Source organism: Rhipicephalus sanguineus, chromosome 6 (assembly GCF_013339695.2).
Source record: "Rhipicephalus sanguineus isolate Rsan-2018 chromosome 6, BIME_Rsan_1.4, whole genome shotgun sequence".
NCBI classification, from domain to species: Eukaryota; Metazoa; Arthropoda; class Arachnida; order Ixodida; family Ixodidae; genus Rhipicephalus; species Rhipicephalus sanguineus.
Genome location: NC_051181.1, coordinates 61453284 through 61470842, shown reverse-complemented (window position 1 = coordinate 61470842; position 17559 = coordinate 61453284). Strand labels below are relative to the sequence as shown.

Here is a 17559-nt window from a genome sequence, read left to right as displayed (position 1 = left end):
GACACATGACCATCTGCAAATGGGTTGGATAGTACTGTTGGATGTTTGCTCGTGCTGCTGTTCACATATCAAAAATTAATTCAGTTGTGGGCTACAACATCCCAAAAAATAAAGAGAAACAGCGGAGAGGTGAAAGGCAGGGAGACTAACAAGAAGAAATCATGTAGTACACGACACAACAGTTCGGGAGGACAGGAGAGGAGGGACTGAGAAATCTGTGTGAGTGTGTGTGTCTGAGAGAGAGAGAGAGTTGGAGCAGCAGGTTAGGAGGGACAGTACAGCAGGGAACTCTGGATCAATTTTGACCCACTGGCTTTAAGTTAATGTGCAACCAACACACAGTACACAAGACTACTACGCAAGTGTGTTACATGTGTGTTAAAAACCACATATTGACGGATCTGAGCTGCTCTGTACAGGATTTGCAGGCATACATATTTATGCACTAAATTAAGAATCTCTGTACAGAGCATGCTTCTCTTGAGGAAAACAACTTCATGAGTGTCAGCAGGCGAAGTTCGAACTTGCATGTCTCCACTGATCGTTCCTCAAATACTGACCCGGTAACCAATTTTATGCTAGACATTACAGTACAGCAATATCTTAGCATGTGCATTGCATTTCGCACATGCTACTAATGGCTGGGATTAGTTACTCCTGCCTAGTAGTAGGGCACCAGAGTTAACCAAGCCAGTAATTACCACTCACTTTCATGATAGCGGTCTCCAGGGAAGGCAACTTTTTGGCGTGACTGGTACATGACCGCACCAGCTCTTCCACAAACTTCTGGAACTCCGGAGTCCGAGCCACAAAGTCCGTCTCGCAGTTCACCTGCACAGAGCAAGCAGCGGCCATTCAAATGTTACTTTGGAGCGGTGCTAAAGAGAAAAATGATTTTTCGCATATTAGTAGATTGCAATTTCATAATACCGAGAACACGATTGTTTTAGCGAGAAGACGCTCAGTAAGCGAGAAAACACACGAAAAGGAAATACGGGTCGCGGCGCCACATTGAAATTTTCGCACCAAATGCCGTGATGTCATAAATTTTGACGTCGTCTACTAGGTCATACGTAGGTCTTAATGGGTAAAAATGAAGTACATTGTCCTCTGAGGGAGCCGTAGACTTAACGTATGAAATTTCAGGAAATTTCACTGAGCCAATGTCGCGAAAATACAAAAAATACACTTCAAAGTCTATCACATTACGCACTAAATTTAAACATGAGACTTTAACATTGATTTTCTCCTCTATTAATAAATAAATGATGGTGAAATTAACGACATTAAAACTGTCAGAGTACAATTAATCAATCTAAACCGATTCATTGTTTCACTTTACTGTCCCTTTAACGCTTTCGAGGGTTTTCGCCGGACATGTAAGGCGGCAGTTTTCCGCCCCACAAGGTCTTTGCCACACTGATACAGTTCTGACCTTCCGTTTGAAATTTCACACCATAATGACAGTGCATGCTCAGTGGGAGGTGCTGCCCCCTCCGAGAACTTACAAGAAGCATTTGAAATTTGACTATGCTACTTTCTTGTGGAGACAAACGGAACTTATTTGAAGCTTCAGCATGTCGCGCGGTCTGGGCAACGTCCTCTTGTGGTTTCAGTTCCACTGCAGGATCGCAACAGGGGGGTGTGAAACTTGATTTTTATCTTTATCAGTATTCCCTTGCAGGGCCGGCAGAAGTTGATTTCCATCTTTATTGGCGCTGCTCTTAGTTTGCTTATTGCCGACGCTCACGAGGTATTCTCACTCTCCTTGTTTGCCGAGTTACCTTTGAGTTGAGATGCACAGCAAAGTTTGCAATAAAGTAATCTGACCAACTGGGAAAACGTTTTTCAAAGAAGTTCGAACCTTAAAGGGTTAAAAGGGGGTGGCATTTTCATGCGTTCTTTCAGCACAAGAAACTGCACTGAATTTTATTACCACTCAAGCACAATGATGCTAGGCATGACACCTAAATGCTAAAATAAATGACGCGTGTGTGCCAAACTGGGTTGGTTGTTCCATCATTCGGATGAAAACAAACAGCACTTCAGGCGCCGAACTAGCAATCACTAGTTTATTGTGGGGAATGCAATATACACGAAACATCGGTTCAGCGTAGAAGACGAACAAAAGACGAGTTATCTGCGCACAGATAGAACCACCACTGAAATCATCACGTCACATGCGTTGTCATAGCATAGGCTGTCATGTTTTTAACAAATATGGCTGATCTCACAGCTATGTAGGCAAACAAGAGGTGTACCAATGCAGCAGTTTCCATGTGAATGAACAAAATATGTGCTCTTGGCTCTTTACATCTTTCTAAGACTACACTTGTCAATGATACGCTGACAACCATACTTTTTTGCATCGTAGGGTTAGATGACTGGCAACAGCACCTTCTAGTGAGTATGTATGTCCTCTCAGCTGTTCATTCAAACATTAGCCAGTTCGGCCAATGTAGTATTGTACGAACTTCAACAGAATCTTACAGATAATGGCTGGTTAATTGTAACGTCCCAAAGTGACTCAGGCTAACAGAGATGCCGTAGTGGAAGGCTCCAAATAATTTAGACCAACTGGGGTTCTTTAGCGTGCACATAGCACAGTACATCTGCCTCTAGCATTTCGCCTTCATCGAACTGCTGCCGCCATGACCGGGATCAAAACAGGCAATGGCTTAGGCAGAGTAACATACCTGCCAAGTTTGGAGAAACGGAATCCGGGAGATCTCCGGGGGGGGGGGGGGGGGGTATAAAGTATGCCGACCGTGGTGGGGGGGGGGGGGGGGGGGGAGTACTGCGATAGAAATTATATGGACACTGTCAGCGGGATTTTGCGGTCATCGCTGATGTGTACAGAGTCCAAACCATTAACATCGCTTACGCATCGTGTGTTTCACGTGCGAGTAAAAGCGCGCTAGCACTAGGGACGAACGCGGTTGAAGCAGAGATGAAACGACCCGGCCGTCACCGTCGCGCGAAGGGCATATGTACAGTAGAACACTGTAGGCACATGCGATAACATCGCTCCGCGTGCGAGGCCTGTCGTCGCTTGCTTACCAGTTATTTCGTCGGGCAAGGGACCATAAGGGGCACCGTTGAGACGGGGACGGTCGCGACCGCTGGCGAACGCGCTATCTCGACAGACATCGGTAATGGCTACCCTTTTAAGTGCTATCGCCTCTCCACTTAAAGCAGTACTGACACAAAATTTTGAAGGCGAGATAACTTGTGGGATAGATTTGTGTGTACACAAACGCATCATCTACGAAATATTAACGGCTGATATAACCTATAACACATTTAGGATCAATTTTTAAATTGCGTGTAGCGCATCTGTATGCGAAACGTCCCACCTCACGTCACGACATCAAACAACAGCCGTTTCCGGGAGATTTTCCTATGACCCGTACAACCGGGAGAAATGTTCAAAATCCGGGAGTCTCCCGGGTAATCCGGGAGACTTGGCAGGTATGGAGTAAGCAAGGTGTTTTCTGTATTTGCTGTCATGATTTTGTTTTCTGGAGCATTTCTTGTTAACACTGAGGCATAGCAATTAGAAAACTGTATCATAAACTTCTCGGTTTAAAAATCTGCCAGTATGATTATGTTGATATGATGGTCAATTCTAGTGGAGTTGGAGCTTACCTCGGCCAAGGCTGCAAAGGGCCCGTCCACATTGATGGCTATGAGACCCTGCTTGGTCTGGCGACCTTGCATCTGTGCCGACTTGGCCCATCCGTGCTTCTTGGCTTCATCGGCGAGCCACTTCTCTGCCTGCGTCACCCCCCAACAGTCATTTCACTGTGTTTGCTATGACCACAAAGAATACAAAGGCACAAAATAGCCATCAAACACATGCATGTTTTTGCAGCAATGGCTATATTATGCACTGTTTCACGAGCAAGATTCTGAGAAAATGTGTAGGCGATTTCGTAGCGTTAGCTACACTGGCCTAGCCGGAGCCGATTTCGCGTAAATCCTCATGAGCCGTGCTGCGCATGCGCGAGGATCAGTGATGTCACACAGCTGGCTCACCGTAGCTGGCATCTCACGCGCTCTCCGCCACTGCCGCGCGCGACTCACCGCTGCTGGTCTGCGCATTCGAGAGAAGTGATGTCGTAGCCATGGCAGGCACACTGGCTCCGGCGCGCGCGCAGCTATGCGCCTTCGCTATGCAGTTGCCGTCTGACACTGTGCTGGAGCCGCTTGATAGCGCCTCTGACTGGCGTTTGCAGGTGGGTAATGCCATGGAGGAGGAGAGCACAAATGCTGCTCAACGGCGCAGAGGAGCCGAGAAGCTTATCTCATCGGATCCCGAAGTAGTTGCCCGGCAATTAGCGGTTCAGCGTACGAAGAATGAACAGAAGAAGGCTAATAATCCTAGACAATCTGGAAAGCTAAGAATAATCAGCTGGACCTTTGCTAACGCTACGTATATCCTGGCATAGCCGAGCTAAGCCACTGCAAATTTTTCTTCATCACTGAGAGGAATGGATGTGCAGGATTTAAGAGGGGTAGGTAAGCGAGCAAGAGCGGAGAGAAGTGTTGTGACAAATAGTGTTGTGCCAAGTATGACGGAGCCGGGTCTGCTACTAATGGAGTCATTCAGGCACTCTTTGGGTCATACTGACAGTCTATTTGGCAGTGCCACATCAGTTGGGTGTAACATAAACATGAGCTAAGGCTTGAAACTTCGCAACACAAAAAGACATGTGAACATCAATAAATGCTAACAAGGTACTCACATATACAACCTAAAGAGACCTACTCCTTACTACTCCACACACATGGAACATTTGTGCCTACTCCCACATACTATACAACAGTTCACATACCGTATTTACTCGAATCTAGGCCGGCCCCGATTCTAAGCCGACCCCCGAAATTCGCAAGGCCAAAAAAGTAAAAATACCTATTCATTGTACTCGAATCTAAGCCGACTCCCCCACTTTAGCACATCGTTTTTTCGAAAAAAACATCGGCTTAGATTCGAGTAAATACGGTATATGATACGCAAGGAATTAGAAGAAATAATATTGTATTTACGTGTGACCCCCCCCCCTCTTCTCCCAACTATACACACAAAAACAAAGGGTATCCCTCACAAAATAATTTCCCAAATGGCACAGACATTGGTACCAACTTCAGAATGACTTTGGAGGAGATTTTGATGATGATGAGCAACAAGCAATGAGGTAGCAGTCTGGGTAATATCTGTGGTGCCACTCACTTCTAAAACAGTTTACTAAAACATTGCACAGATGCATATTGAGCAACCAACTTCCCCTTTACTCAGCAGTTATCAAAAAACAAAAGCACAGGTGTCAAAATATCAACACTTAGTACTTTGGGCCTTTTTGTCTCCCTATCATTTATCTATCCGACTTCAGCTGCCTGTCTTCTTCAAACAAATGCTATCAGTTCCGCTTCAGATTCAGCAATAAGCACCCGACCTTCACGTTTTGTAACACAGTTCTGGTGTGTCAAGTTACAACTGCTACTTGTTTCAGCTAGGATATGATGCTGTTGGTCCCCCTGGCTAAAAAAACAACCGTAAATAAAATGATAGCAGATTTTACTGAAAAGCTGTTCCTAGATTATGATTTATGAATTACAAGTGTTCTGTCTTAATGAAAAAAGCTGGCAAGTTGTACTGAGTTTTATGAAGTGTAACCTGTATATCAGCAACACACATGACATAAAACTTAATCAATCAGGTTCTTGCCCATACCATGCTCATACAATTTCTGCATAACCTTGAGCAAGACCATGTTATCACCCTTGCCCAAAATGAAATGTAAAGAAAAAAAAAAGAATGTCTCAAATACTTCCTGCGTAGAATTAGCACTCCAATTTTTGAGGTACAGCTCATGGTGCAGCATGTGCTCTGCTAGTATTTCCATTTCATTACAGAGTGTGCAAAGTAGTGATGCAGAACTATCAATGGTACTATCGATAGTATCGATAGTTGAGCCACTATCGAACTATCGATAGTTAAAGATACTATCGATAGTGCTATCGATAGTAAGTACTATTGATAGTTTAAAATCAACAGCGCGAACTCATTGCAGAAAAAAATTACATCATCTCCCACTAAAGGGAACCATGTGGGGATGCGTAGCAGCGCATGGGTCGACTTAAAGTTCCGTTCATCACGGACACCTTGCCCGATGTTAACGCGTCCTTGCAAGTGCAGCACACCATGAAATCACTGTAGTTGCTGTTACTCGTCCCGAACTCTTGTTGAAGTACGCCACGCGGGTTCATCGCAGAATCTCATTCCCCGACACTATCACATGATTGCTGAGAGAGTGTAAGGAGGAGAGGCCACAGCGTCTTACATAGCCCCTTACACAGGCCTGAACGCGCTAGCGCGTGCCAGCACACGTGGTTTTGTCTGCGTTACGCCAAGCTAGGACAGCATACGGCAACCCAGGCCCCTAAAGTGCTCTGCACGTATCATTGTCAAGACGGTCGAAGAACAAGAGGAGGAAGACTTCTCCTTGGGGCAAGCGCGCGCTCAGATGGCTATGCTAGGTGGTAGAAAGCGGACGGTCGCCAATGGAACTACGGACCTACGGACACAGCCCCGAGCAAAAGCTGCTTCGCATCTAGTAAATTTGGTTCCCCGCCCGCTTTGTACGTAGTGGAGCCGGAGGAGTAGGCTGTAGCGGAAAGGAAGCCGTTACATGGGGTAGAACTGTGCGGCTTGAGTTTTATATTGCATTTGAGTATTTCAAAATAAAAAAAAAAATTATCAAGAACTAAGTTTGTTAACTGTAAGATGTAACTGGTTGCTTTTAAATATTATTTATTGATGGACATATGCCGCCATTTTCACTGCGCAAATAATTTCTCTCTATAAAAATTTCCTCATAAATTAGGCGAAGCTGATAGTAGGCTATCGCGAATATTTTGGCAATTTGGCCAGCCAGCAACACCATCGTTATTCGCACCACTATGGATAGTTTGTCACGTGGTTGTGACAGTGAAGAATTCTGCAGCAAGACTGAGAAATACGAAGCTCTTTTTTTGGTCGAACTTGTGCCCAGAAAATCAATACTCAGAAAAGCAGCGATACACGCTGCGCACTGACTGCGGCGAGAACAGTCGCCGGCCGTCGAGTAATCTGATAACCGGTGGAACGCTTCGTCTTTTATACATCAGTCATCAAATCTTCCAGCGTTATCGTTGGTGCTCGCGTAAGCTCTCGAATAAACTTGAATATTCGCGTCCGGCGCGTAATTTTAAAATGTCAAACAATCGCGAAGCTTCTAAAACATTGCGGCGCGGTCTGCGTCAAAAACAGCTAACAGTCTGTGGGTGAAACCCGAATACATCAAAACAAAGCAATAAACACGCGTGGCAGTAGTATCTCTAGTAATATTACCGATGGTACTACCTATTCTACTATCGATAGTTTATCGATAGTAGTACTGTCGATAGTTTGTTTACACTATCGATAGTTTCAAATAAACTATCGATACTATCGATAGTCAATTTACCGATAGTTCTGCATCACTAGTGCAAAGAGATGGTGAGCGGCCAGTCAAACAGAAGTTTGTCAACTCAAGCAGCCATTGCATATTCTGTAGTAGAAAGGATCAAAGATGCCAAACAGCCACAGTACAAAAGTTCAGCAGTGAAAGCAGGACTGTGTACAGCGAAAGCTCGTTAATTCGAATGTCATGGGACCAGGACAACTGTACGAATTATCCGAATTATCGAAAGTATCAAGAAAACAATAAATAAATGTCTATTACATCAACGCACTTTCACTTTCTTGAGGAATACGTAAATCCAGTCATTATTTTGCATAAGAGCAGCGCAAAAACCGCAATTTTCGTAATATGCGAATTTGTTCATAATGTGAATACGGCTGAAGACTCTCGTGTTTCAATCGAAACATGCTCTGAACCCATACCTTACTACATAACAACAACGCGATTGCGGATGGTGACCATGCTTTTCTGAAGGCAGGCGGCCGTATTGGCTCCACGAACGCTGTTTTCATTTTTTTGCGTCACACATTTAGGGCGCTTCGCGCTCGGCGCACTCAGGAGATCGTCCGAATAACGTATATGCTGGCCAGGACTAGGGAACACATCCTAATTATCCGATTTTCCTAATTAACAAGCTTTCAGTGTATTCTGTCAAAGCTTAGTAAGTGTGCCGTGTGATTGAAACATGCCAGCATTTCATGCATGTCAGCTGAAAAGCAGGCATGTGAGATTTTTTTTAGCGCATAACTTGGCGCATTGTCAAGACACACTTTGCTGTCGCTAACAGTGATATCTCTACATCACAGCATCCAAAGCTAAAAGCGTGACGAGTTCACTTAACACATTCACTGCGGCACGCTTTTTTTCGGTCTGGTTTTAGGTGAGGAGTGACCCACCACTGGGCCATCGGGTATATCCCCCAGGTGCGTCGTGACCCACTGGTGAGACACGCGGCTATGGCTGTTTCTTTTGCTCCAGCAGGATGGCGCTGCCACCTTTGCAGTGCGTGTTTGGCGCGTTTATTTGAAAGATGCAAAGCTGTTTTCTGCCTTCTTCACGTGAATATACGTTTAAATACAAAGTGCTTACCACAAGAAAACACATGAAGCCAGTTTTCGTGATAGAAATATTTATTGGGTAGATTTATTGGCTCCTTGGAAGCAATCGCGCTACCTCACGTCCAATGCAATATGCAATATATATTAGTTGCAATTTCGAACTTCAGATCGCAGCACAAGATTGAGAGCTGCTGTGCGTGGGTCATGCAGCACACAGCAGAAAAAGATTTTTATTAAGAGCGTTGTGTATCACCGGTGGGTCACAGCCTTTAACATCACAGAAGTATTCTTCGGGGCGTGTGTACCTTCATGCAACAAAAATCATACCTCTGGATTCAAGTGTCATAAAGTTATCATATCCGCAAGCAGAGAAATGCATGTAACTTCGCAGCCGCATAGGTGGAGCACAGGCAGTGACCCACCGGTGACCCACGACGCAGTGAACGTGTTAATTCAGGGTAACACTATACAGCCACCCTCAATAACAGAGTATGACTAAATGCATCAATCAAAGCATAAGCAAAAAAGAAGGGTATAAGTGAAGCACTAAAGTCACACAACCTCTTTGCACTCTACTTCTCATAAAGGAAGTCACATGAGGGCAATTTTTACTGGTGAGGACTGCCTCATGGTGTGCCACTACAGTTGTAATAGACGACGGGAGATGAAAGAAAGTAAGAAAAGAAGAACAATGCAGAAACACATGAAACACTCACACACTTGAGAAAATGAAGGCAGTGGCAAATGTGCACATCTTTTATGTTCTTAAACGTGGCTAACAAATGTTTCACAGGGAAACTCCGACATGATATATTTTTGTTTCTCAGCACTATAGGTTGATACATTATCATCCTCATGCTATTTTATTCCCACTGTAGGGCAAAGGCCTGTCCGAATGACCTCCTATTCGCACAGTCCTGTGGGAGCTGGTTTAATATTACGACTGCAAGTTTCTTAGTTTCACCAATTCATGTAACCAATTGCCATCCTTGGTTGCATTTCCCAATCCCTTTCTGCTCTAAACCACCATCGGTTATCTGTCCCACACATTACATGGCCTACCGCAGTCTAGATCCAACTGCTGTATTCCTGTCTCTTATTGACGCTTATGTCCAATCTTCTGTCCTGTATGTTAGTACTGGGAGAATGCAATGACTGTCCGCTTTCTGCCTTAGGAACTGCTGTAAATTTCCATTGTCTCTTTAAAAAGTACCACGTATCATCTGCCTGCTCCTTTCGCAAGCCCAGGTATGAAACCCCATCCTAACAAGGTGTCTGCGTAGCACACTGGACCATGGGAGATTCAAGTGATCCATTACGGTGAACTACCTATGCGTGCGAACTCAAGAGCCCATCGACAATTTTTACAAATATAAAAGGATGCTGCGTGCAGTGACCCTTGCTTGGTATTGAACCTTGTTATCAGCAGTGTGGGAAAAGTAACACTGCTTTTAGAAGCAATGACAACTATGCACATACACTACACTATTGCCTGCGTTATCTCGCCCAAAGCATTCATGTTTCATACAGTGAGAAATGGCACACCTGGTGGTAGTACGCACCTCAAAACATTCCTGCCCTGTTCAGACAACTGATGAAATTACGATAATAAGAAAATGACAGGCACTACAGTCAGAATGTGCACATATGGAAAAGGTTTACTCAGCTAGATAACAGAGTAGGTTGCCTTTAAATAGCCTTTCTTAAGATAAATTTTCTGGTAAGCTGAATAGTTCGAACGTCATCAGATCATCACGTTCAGATTCATCCAGTGCACTTCTCATCTACCAAGGCAAGTAGATATTTAAAGTCACTTCATGCTTGGTTTAAAGAGAAGCTACTGCAAAGCTCACACCGCTTTTCCGTGTGGTTATACATTCATTTTCACACAGTATAAGCCCAATGCAGACATTTTGTAACATTTAACACAACTCCACTGGCACAGTCGTTTTCAGTATTGTTAGGAGCTTCAACTACTGTAAGCCGCTTTATTTGGTGCCATCACGTCATTCTAGAATCTACAAATAAATTTTTTACTGGTACAGGTTTCGGACGGCAATGTTTGATATATACAGGGTGTCCCAGCTATCACGCAGCACGATTTTAAAAAAGAGGAACGGCGTTACGCGAAGCAAACGTACTGCATATTGCTCCTAGTACACTGGAGTAGCCATTGCTATTTTTTTCGTTAATGAGGTTTAATTAATTAGTCATAACTATATTTGTAACTCGGCAAGTACTCACCTAATTATCAGAATGTCAGTGAGGCGTATGTAGGCATGTTCAAAGGACATCTAACTGCGCAATTTTTAACAACGTACTAATTACGTGCTAATTTTTTCTGGCTGATAAAGAAAGCCTGCGAAATATGAAAAATAGCACGTGACTACGCTCCCACCCGCAAAGGAAACCAGCGCCCTCAAATAACCGCTTTGCCTGTTGTCCGTTGCGAGAGGCAGCGTTCCGCAGTTGGGCAAGGGTACAGATCGGGTGCCAACGATATGGGTGCAATTTCGCTGGGATTCATTCTGTTCGATAGTGCGTCGCAATCATCCATATCTCACAGCCGACTGTTGTCATTGATAGCGCGGCAGGTGTTCTGATTACGGCCTTACTCTGTAAAACCAAGCGGTGCATTTGTTAGGCCGGGGAGTGGCAGATAGGGCGATGCGTTTTTTTTTCTTTCTGCATTTTTTCCTTGATACTGTCTACCTCATAGGAAGCCTGTTTGAGGGCGCTGGTTCCCGACGCGCGCAACAGTCTAGTCACGTGCACTTTTCATATTTCGCGGGCATTCTTGATCAAGCGGAAAAAATGAATGCGCAATTAGCAGGTTGTTGAAAGTAGCGCAGTTAGATGCCATTCGAACATGCCTACATACGCCTCATAGACATTTTGACAATTAGGTGAGTAGTTCTCGAGTTAAAAATATAATTATGACTAATTAAATAAACCTCATTAACGAAAAAAATAGCAGTGGCTACTCCAGTGTACTAGGAGCAATATGCAGTAGGTTTGCTTCGTGTAACGCCGTTCCTCTTTTTTTTAATCGTGCTGCGTGATAGCTGGGACACCCTGTATACATAGACGTTAGTAGGCTTGACACACTGTTTGTTTACAGTTTCAAAGAGTTGTGCACTGATACACGATGTATCATTGCCTCCCACAAAGCATTATTCTGAGCAAGCACTCACACACATTTTGTTTCCCTGTCAACTGCTTTCATAACTCAGCCTTTCCAATACCCGCAGTGACATGGGGGGCTTCAGATGGTGGGGGAAAAAAAAAAAAAACACTTGATCAGGATTGGCTTCCTCGATTGTGATTAGCTCTCCTTCTTTAGCTTGCACAAAAGTATCTATTGTGGCGAAGATTAAACTGAAACTCATTCAGCCTCGATCTCACTGGAAGGTGCTGTGCGCGACAGTGGTAAAACTGGCACTTCGAGTTGGAAGTGACTACATTCCTCTCGCGTTCTGTCCTCTTGCACTCATACAGCTGGTACTGCAATTTCCACTGGCCAAAGAAGAGCAAAAATGGAGCTGTGTTCTGCAACAGTTCTGTTACACCAGCAGAAGACAGGAAGCAGTTATACTTCAATACTTTAGCATATCTATATTAGAACTCTGTTCCCAGTAGGACAAGCAATTATTGGCCTCCAGACCAAGCACTTTATGGGAGTAAAAAGAAAAGTCAGCTTTCTTTCACTGAAGTGCCCCACCTGAGGTATTCCCAGTGCTGCTTGTAAAAAACAAAATCACCTGGCAAAGTTCCTGAGAATCTCTGCCAAAGTGCAGTGGCATGGCAGTCTGCATAAAACTAATAGAGCAGTCACACTTTGTGTACAGGTGTGAGGACTACCGTAAACAATAGGATGAGGCTCTTTCTGCATAATCAACTGTGCGAGCTCTCTACAATGCTGTCTGAGCTGTACCACCTACTAGGTTAGCAAACAACTGCCTACCTCAGACATGATAGAAGAAAGAACACGCTGCTTGCATCTGTGAACACTAGTGCACACTAGCTGTGTACTAGTGCAACAGGCTTGTTATCAACAGCCCTAATGTGTGTGCGCTTAGTTCTTCGTAAAACTTGCACACTTATAGAGATCGCACAGAGATCTTGGAGCACAGTTTGCTTGTGAGCTTTCTGCACCTTACATGATCAACGTGTGAACCACAATGTGCGTCTTTTTTTGTCTTGACGCTATGGTGAGCCCTGAAATGTCATTCGAATTGGACATATGAGGAATTGTTTTTTCTTGACAGGCGTATGCCTAATCCATCATGACAGACACTCCGCCTTGCTTATATTTCTTGCACAAGATACATGTTACATGGCAAGCGTAGCATCAGAATAATAAGTGAGTAAATGTGCTCAGTGACCATGCTGAAGTTATTAGTCTTATTTTCCTTTTTTTTCCTCCATGAAGAGGAGGAACGCAGAAAAGCATCAACCAAAAAAGGAAAAGGCTTCCTTTTCAAGTTTTTCCTTTTTTTTTGTGTGCCTTTATAGGTTATTTCTGTGTTTTTCCCCTTTGTCATGGCTTCTCCCAATCTGACGAGTCATTGCTCAACCACCGACTTCATTTTTGCAGAGTTCGTATCTGAGCCAGTTGGTTCACGTTACTTGAAGAAAAGCCAGCAAATGCACAGGACCCGGGAAAGAAGGCAGACGCACACAATGCTGGAACTAACAACTGTGACTTTATTGAAGGGAAACATTCAACCAGGAACAAATAAAAGCAGAGCGCGAAAAAGACGGGACACAAGAGACAAGAAGACGGAACGGGCGCTCACTACCACCTGATTTTATTACGAAAGAATTGGGGGAAAATATAGAGAGCGTACGTCACAAGCGCGCCTGCGCACACATCACAAAGCTAATCATCAGAACATCTACTGCATACTGCGGCAAAGCAATTGAAATTCCCGCTCCCGCAAGCACACTGACGTCTGGCTGACGCAATCTGCGCCCTTCTTTTTCATATAGAACGCCTCCAACAGTTCGCGTGCAACCGTTTCTCTGCTTCGTCCCAGTACCTTCAAACGAGCAAACAAAGGCACACAGCCACACACTGCACAGTGCGCAGGAAGGTGCGCGAAGGTATATGAATTGCCTCTGAGCTGTGGCAAATCCTACATCGGCCAAACGGGCAGGTGTGTCAATCAACGGGCCCGTGAGCATGAGTTGACACTCACAAATGATAAGGGCGCGCACCTTCCTGCGCACTGTGCAGTGTGTGGCTGTGTGCCTTTGTTTGCTCGTTTGAAGGTACTGGGACGAAGCAGAGAAACGGTTGCACGCGAACTGTTGGAGGCGTTTTATATGAAAAAGAAGGGCGCAGATTGCGTCAGCCAGACGTCAGTGTGCTTGCGGGAGCGGGAATTTCAATTGCTTTGCCGCAGTATGCAGTAGATGTTCTGATGATTAGCTTTGTGATGTGTGCGCAGGCGCGCTTGTGACGTACGCTCTCTATATTTTCCCCCAATTCTTTCGTAATAAAATCAGTTGGTAGTGAGCGCCCGTCCCGTCTTCTTGTCTCTTGTGTCCCGTCTTTTTCGCGCTCTGCTTTTATTTGTAGACAATGCACCAACTCGCCCAGCAACGCGTTCTATTATTCAACCAGGAAACCTCACAATGCATGTGCAGTACATCAGTATCGCCTACCACGTCACCCGGTGAAAGAAAGTATACACAATCATCTCACTTGCAATTGTCGCAGAATACTAAATTCCTTTTCAAGGGGGCCAGTCGATGGTGTGCTTATACAGTTATTTCCTCTTTTCCTAATGTAGTCTGCCTCAACAATTTCACGTTCCTCTTTGCCCTTCCCTTTTCCCAGATAACTGACATTACTGAAAAGTAGGTGGCAACCACATACACGGCAGTGACGGGCCTCATTAGCACAATCATTGCAGTTCAAAGAAGCGTAATGCTCACGCAGCCTAGCATTGATGCATCGGTTGGTTTGGCCGATATATACCTTATCACAGGTCAACGGAATGTTGTACATCGCACATGTGGCACATTTAGTGAAACAATGCTAATGCTCGTGTTTTATGGTGCATACTAGATTGTTAGTCCTTCCATGAGTCGCACGTGAGCATAGGCTAGCAGGTTTGCAGTGAGCTGAAAGTACAATATTTTTCAATGATCTTTGAATAAGCAGACCCAAAAGGCAAAAGTGCTTTCTTACTTCTAAGCATAAAACACCAATGCAGATGGCCATCAACACGGAAGGTTAACTGAAGCCCTAAAAACCTGACACAATGATTGCATGGAAGTTCATGGGTAAATTTAAGGACGTCAGAGTAACTGTATAAGCACACCATCGATTTGCCTCCTTCAGAAGGAATTTAGTATTTTGTGAAGATGGCAAGAAAGACGATTGTGTATTCTTTCTTTCACCGGGCGACGTGGTAGGTGATACTGAACATGCGTTATGAGGATTCCTGGTTGAATGCTTCCCTTCAATAAAGTCACAGTTGTTAGTTCCAGCATTGTGTGTGTCTGCCTTCTTCCTCGTGTCCCGTACTTTTGCTGGCTTTATTCAAGCGAGTTCATTCTTCCCCATTGGGGTGACCAGCTAAGTGCAAGGGGCCAAACCATCTACTTTTATTTTTTTTTGGAACTTAAGCTCTCTTCTGATCACCTTTTTCATGTCATTGTCAGTGGCCTCGAGTGCCTTCTTGCAGTTGGAGAAGGTGTAGCCCGTCTTCTTGCGCAGTTCCATCAGGGCCGCCTTCTCCACAGCTCGGAGCGAGGCACATGTCATTAGGCATCGCGTCAGCACCTGGGCAAACATGCTGAGACCAGCACACCACACGCATGTAAGAATCAAGCATTACGGGATCGCTAGCGATGGCAATGTTAATTTTATTCAGTTTCCAACAACCAAACTTAGCGTGCCAGCATTGGAGACAACGTTTATGCGACTACAGAATAAAGAATATAGTAAGGTTCTTTTGCACCTTCCATATACGAAATGTGGATTTTGTCATAATGCATCGAGCAATGATGTTCACAAATTGATGATGAGAAAAAACGATACATGCTAAATGCTTAGGAAGGGGACATACTTTTTGCGCCGCAGCAGCCCTTTTTATGCTGTTCAAGATGAGAGGCAATTTCTGCGAACAGGGGCAGCCGCATGACATTCATTCATGCCTGTATATCGAACCTCATGGCCCCTGTAATATCAGTTCACCTTTTTGCAATGCAGTGCACAAGTGTTCTGGACAAAGGTGCAGATGTCTGCACCCCAGAAATGCCCAGCTGTTTGATGCATACCATTTCAAACAGCAGAATGAAATGAAATGCAAGAGTGACATAGTACTTCATTGTTTTAAACTTGTCAAGGGAAACCAACGAGCTCACAATTGACCACTCTTGTTCACCGAGCTGGTCTTCATGCAACTTTCATCTATGACAGCCTTGTGACATGCTTTTGCACCTCACAATGGTCTTGTAATGCTATGCTGTTTTAACAAGGTTGTCTGTAGACCACTGGAACACAGCATAGCACCCCGTGTGATTGGGATGCATACAGCCAACATGGCAACTTCGATCATGCTATCACTGAGCATTATAAGTAGGCTGCTAAAGTACGGTACATTCCCGGGTTGGTACTACTGCATTATTGCAATGGAGGCTTCTCTGCATGGCCACTAGCTCTAGTGTGCGTTGTGCTCACTGAGCAGGTGTACACAGTAAATGTGTAAACCTGTCAGACCCGCAGAAAGACTTGCTTCTCCTTGCACACTCAGGAGAGTATGGTTGTAGACCGGATGGTGATTCACGACTGGAATATAGAACTGTCAGCGACAGGCCAACAGAACAATACAACCGCTCTGGCTGTTCCCTGCCTTCATACAGTGTCTTTCGCAGTTCTTTATCCCAATCTACACACACAAACTTGACTTGTTGTGCAATAGGTTGCCACCATTAAAGCTGCAGCACCTAGTTTCAGATACAATAATCACCTCCATCTCCACACCAGTATTTCAAATGCAGAACACAAACGTACTCTCTAAGCTGAGCACCTATGCAACGTTACCGGCTTCTTTTGAACTAGTAGTCAGGAAGTACTTCAATGCTATGAACACACCGCTGTGCGCACGGGCAACGCGAGAAAAAGGTATGCCCGGTCACCATAAAAGGGCAGTTAAGAAAATAAAAGCATATGTAAGGGCATATGTCCTCTGTGATTAGACAAGGGCGACAGCCCAGGCGGTCCGCACGATTCGGTCGAGATTTAAAGCTTCAAAGTGAAGCAGTGCATGTCATAAGGCGATCAAAATTCAGTTTAGCTAACTAAGGTTAAAACTTTCTTTTCAGCCGGCTGCTGATCACGGCTCTCCCTACACAAATAAAAAGCGAAAGTGGGCAGCGTTTACTAGCAGTTCGCTTAGCTTCCAATGCCCGTCCACAAACTTTAGGTGTCTCGAAGAGAAATTTTCTGAAAGCTCGTTCGATGTACGGAGCTGCCCCGTTCCCTGATTATGTATGCGGCCGGATCTCCGTAGTCACGAAAGCGGAATTTCGCGGTACGCAAAAACCGAGTCGGACAGCGCACGCTTGACACCCACTGACGTGAGCGAGTACTTTGAATCCGTTCACGCTAGAAAACTTCGATACGCCGCAAAGCCTTCGCCGAAAGCCCAGAGAGCGAAACGTGCTTCACACATGCGTCCTCACCTGCGTTTTTATGCCGTGCCAAGACGTTCGGATCTACAGCGCCGACGCCCTCGGTTTCGTTACGCGATGGAGCACGCAGCGCAGTCGCACTTGGCACGGGAACGGTAAGGTGCACCACGAAGCGAAACGATGATGTATCGAAAACGCATGTGGTCACAGGCGCGGCAAGGCCAGAAAGTAGGGGAGAACCACTCCCTCTAACGTTATTCAGGCTACGCATCGCCATGCGCATCGAAGTGATCACGATGGCGGTGGCGTGGCGTGGCACGAAAAGCATAGAGCACGTTACAACAGAC

The 17559-nt window shown here is 45.0% G+C and overlaps 1 protein-coding gene across 2 annotated transcripts in view; it reads right to left on the bottom strand.

Annotated features, from left to right (window-relative positions):
* Positions 1-17466, bottom strand: part of LOC119395820 (elongation factor Ts, mitochondrial) — a 72051-nt gene extending 54585 nt beyond the window's left edge. For both annotated transcript variants that reach the window (XM_049416780.1, XM_037662824.2), the window contains exons 1-4: positions 17264-17466; positions 15219-15372; positions 3649-3777; positions 709-831 (exon numbers count right to left, since the gene is read on the bottom strand). In XM_049416780.1, coding sequence (XP_049272737.1) covers positions 709-831; positions 3649-3777; positions 15219-15371 — 405 coding nt within the window. In that variant the 5' untranslated portion in view covers position 15372; positions 17264-17466. The remainder of the gene's footprint in view (positions 1-708; positions 832-3648; positions 3778-15218; positions 15373-17263) is intronic.
* Positions 17467-17559: the final 93 nt, after the last annotated feature.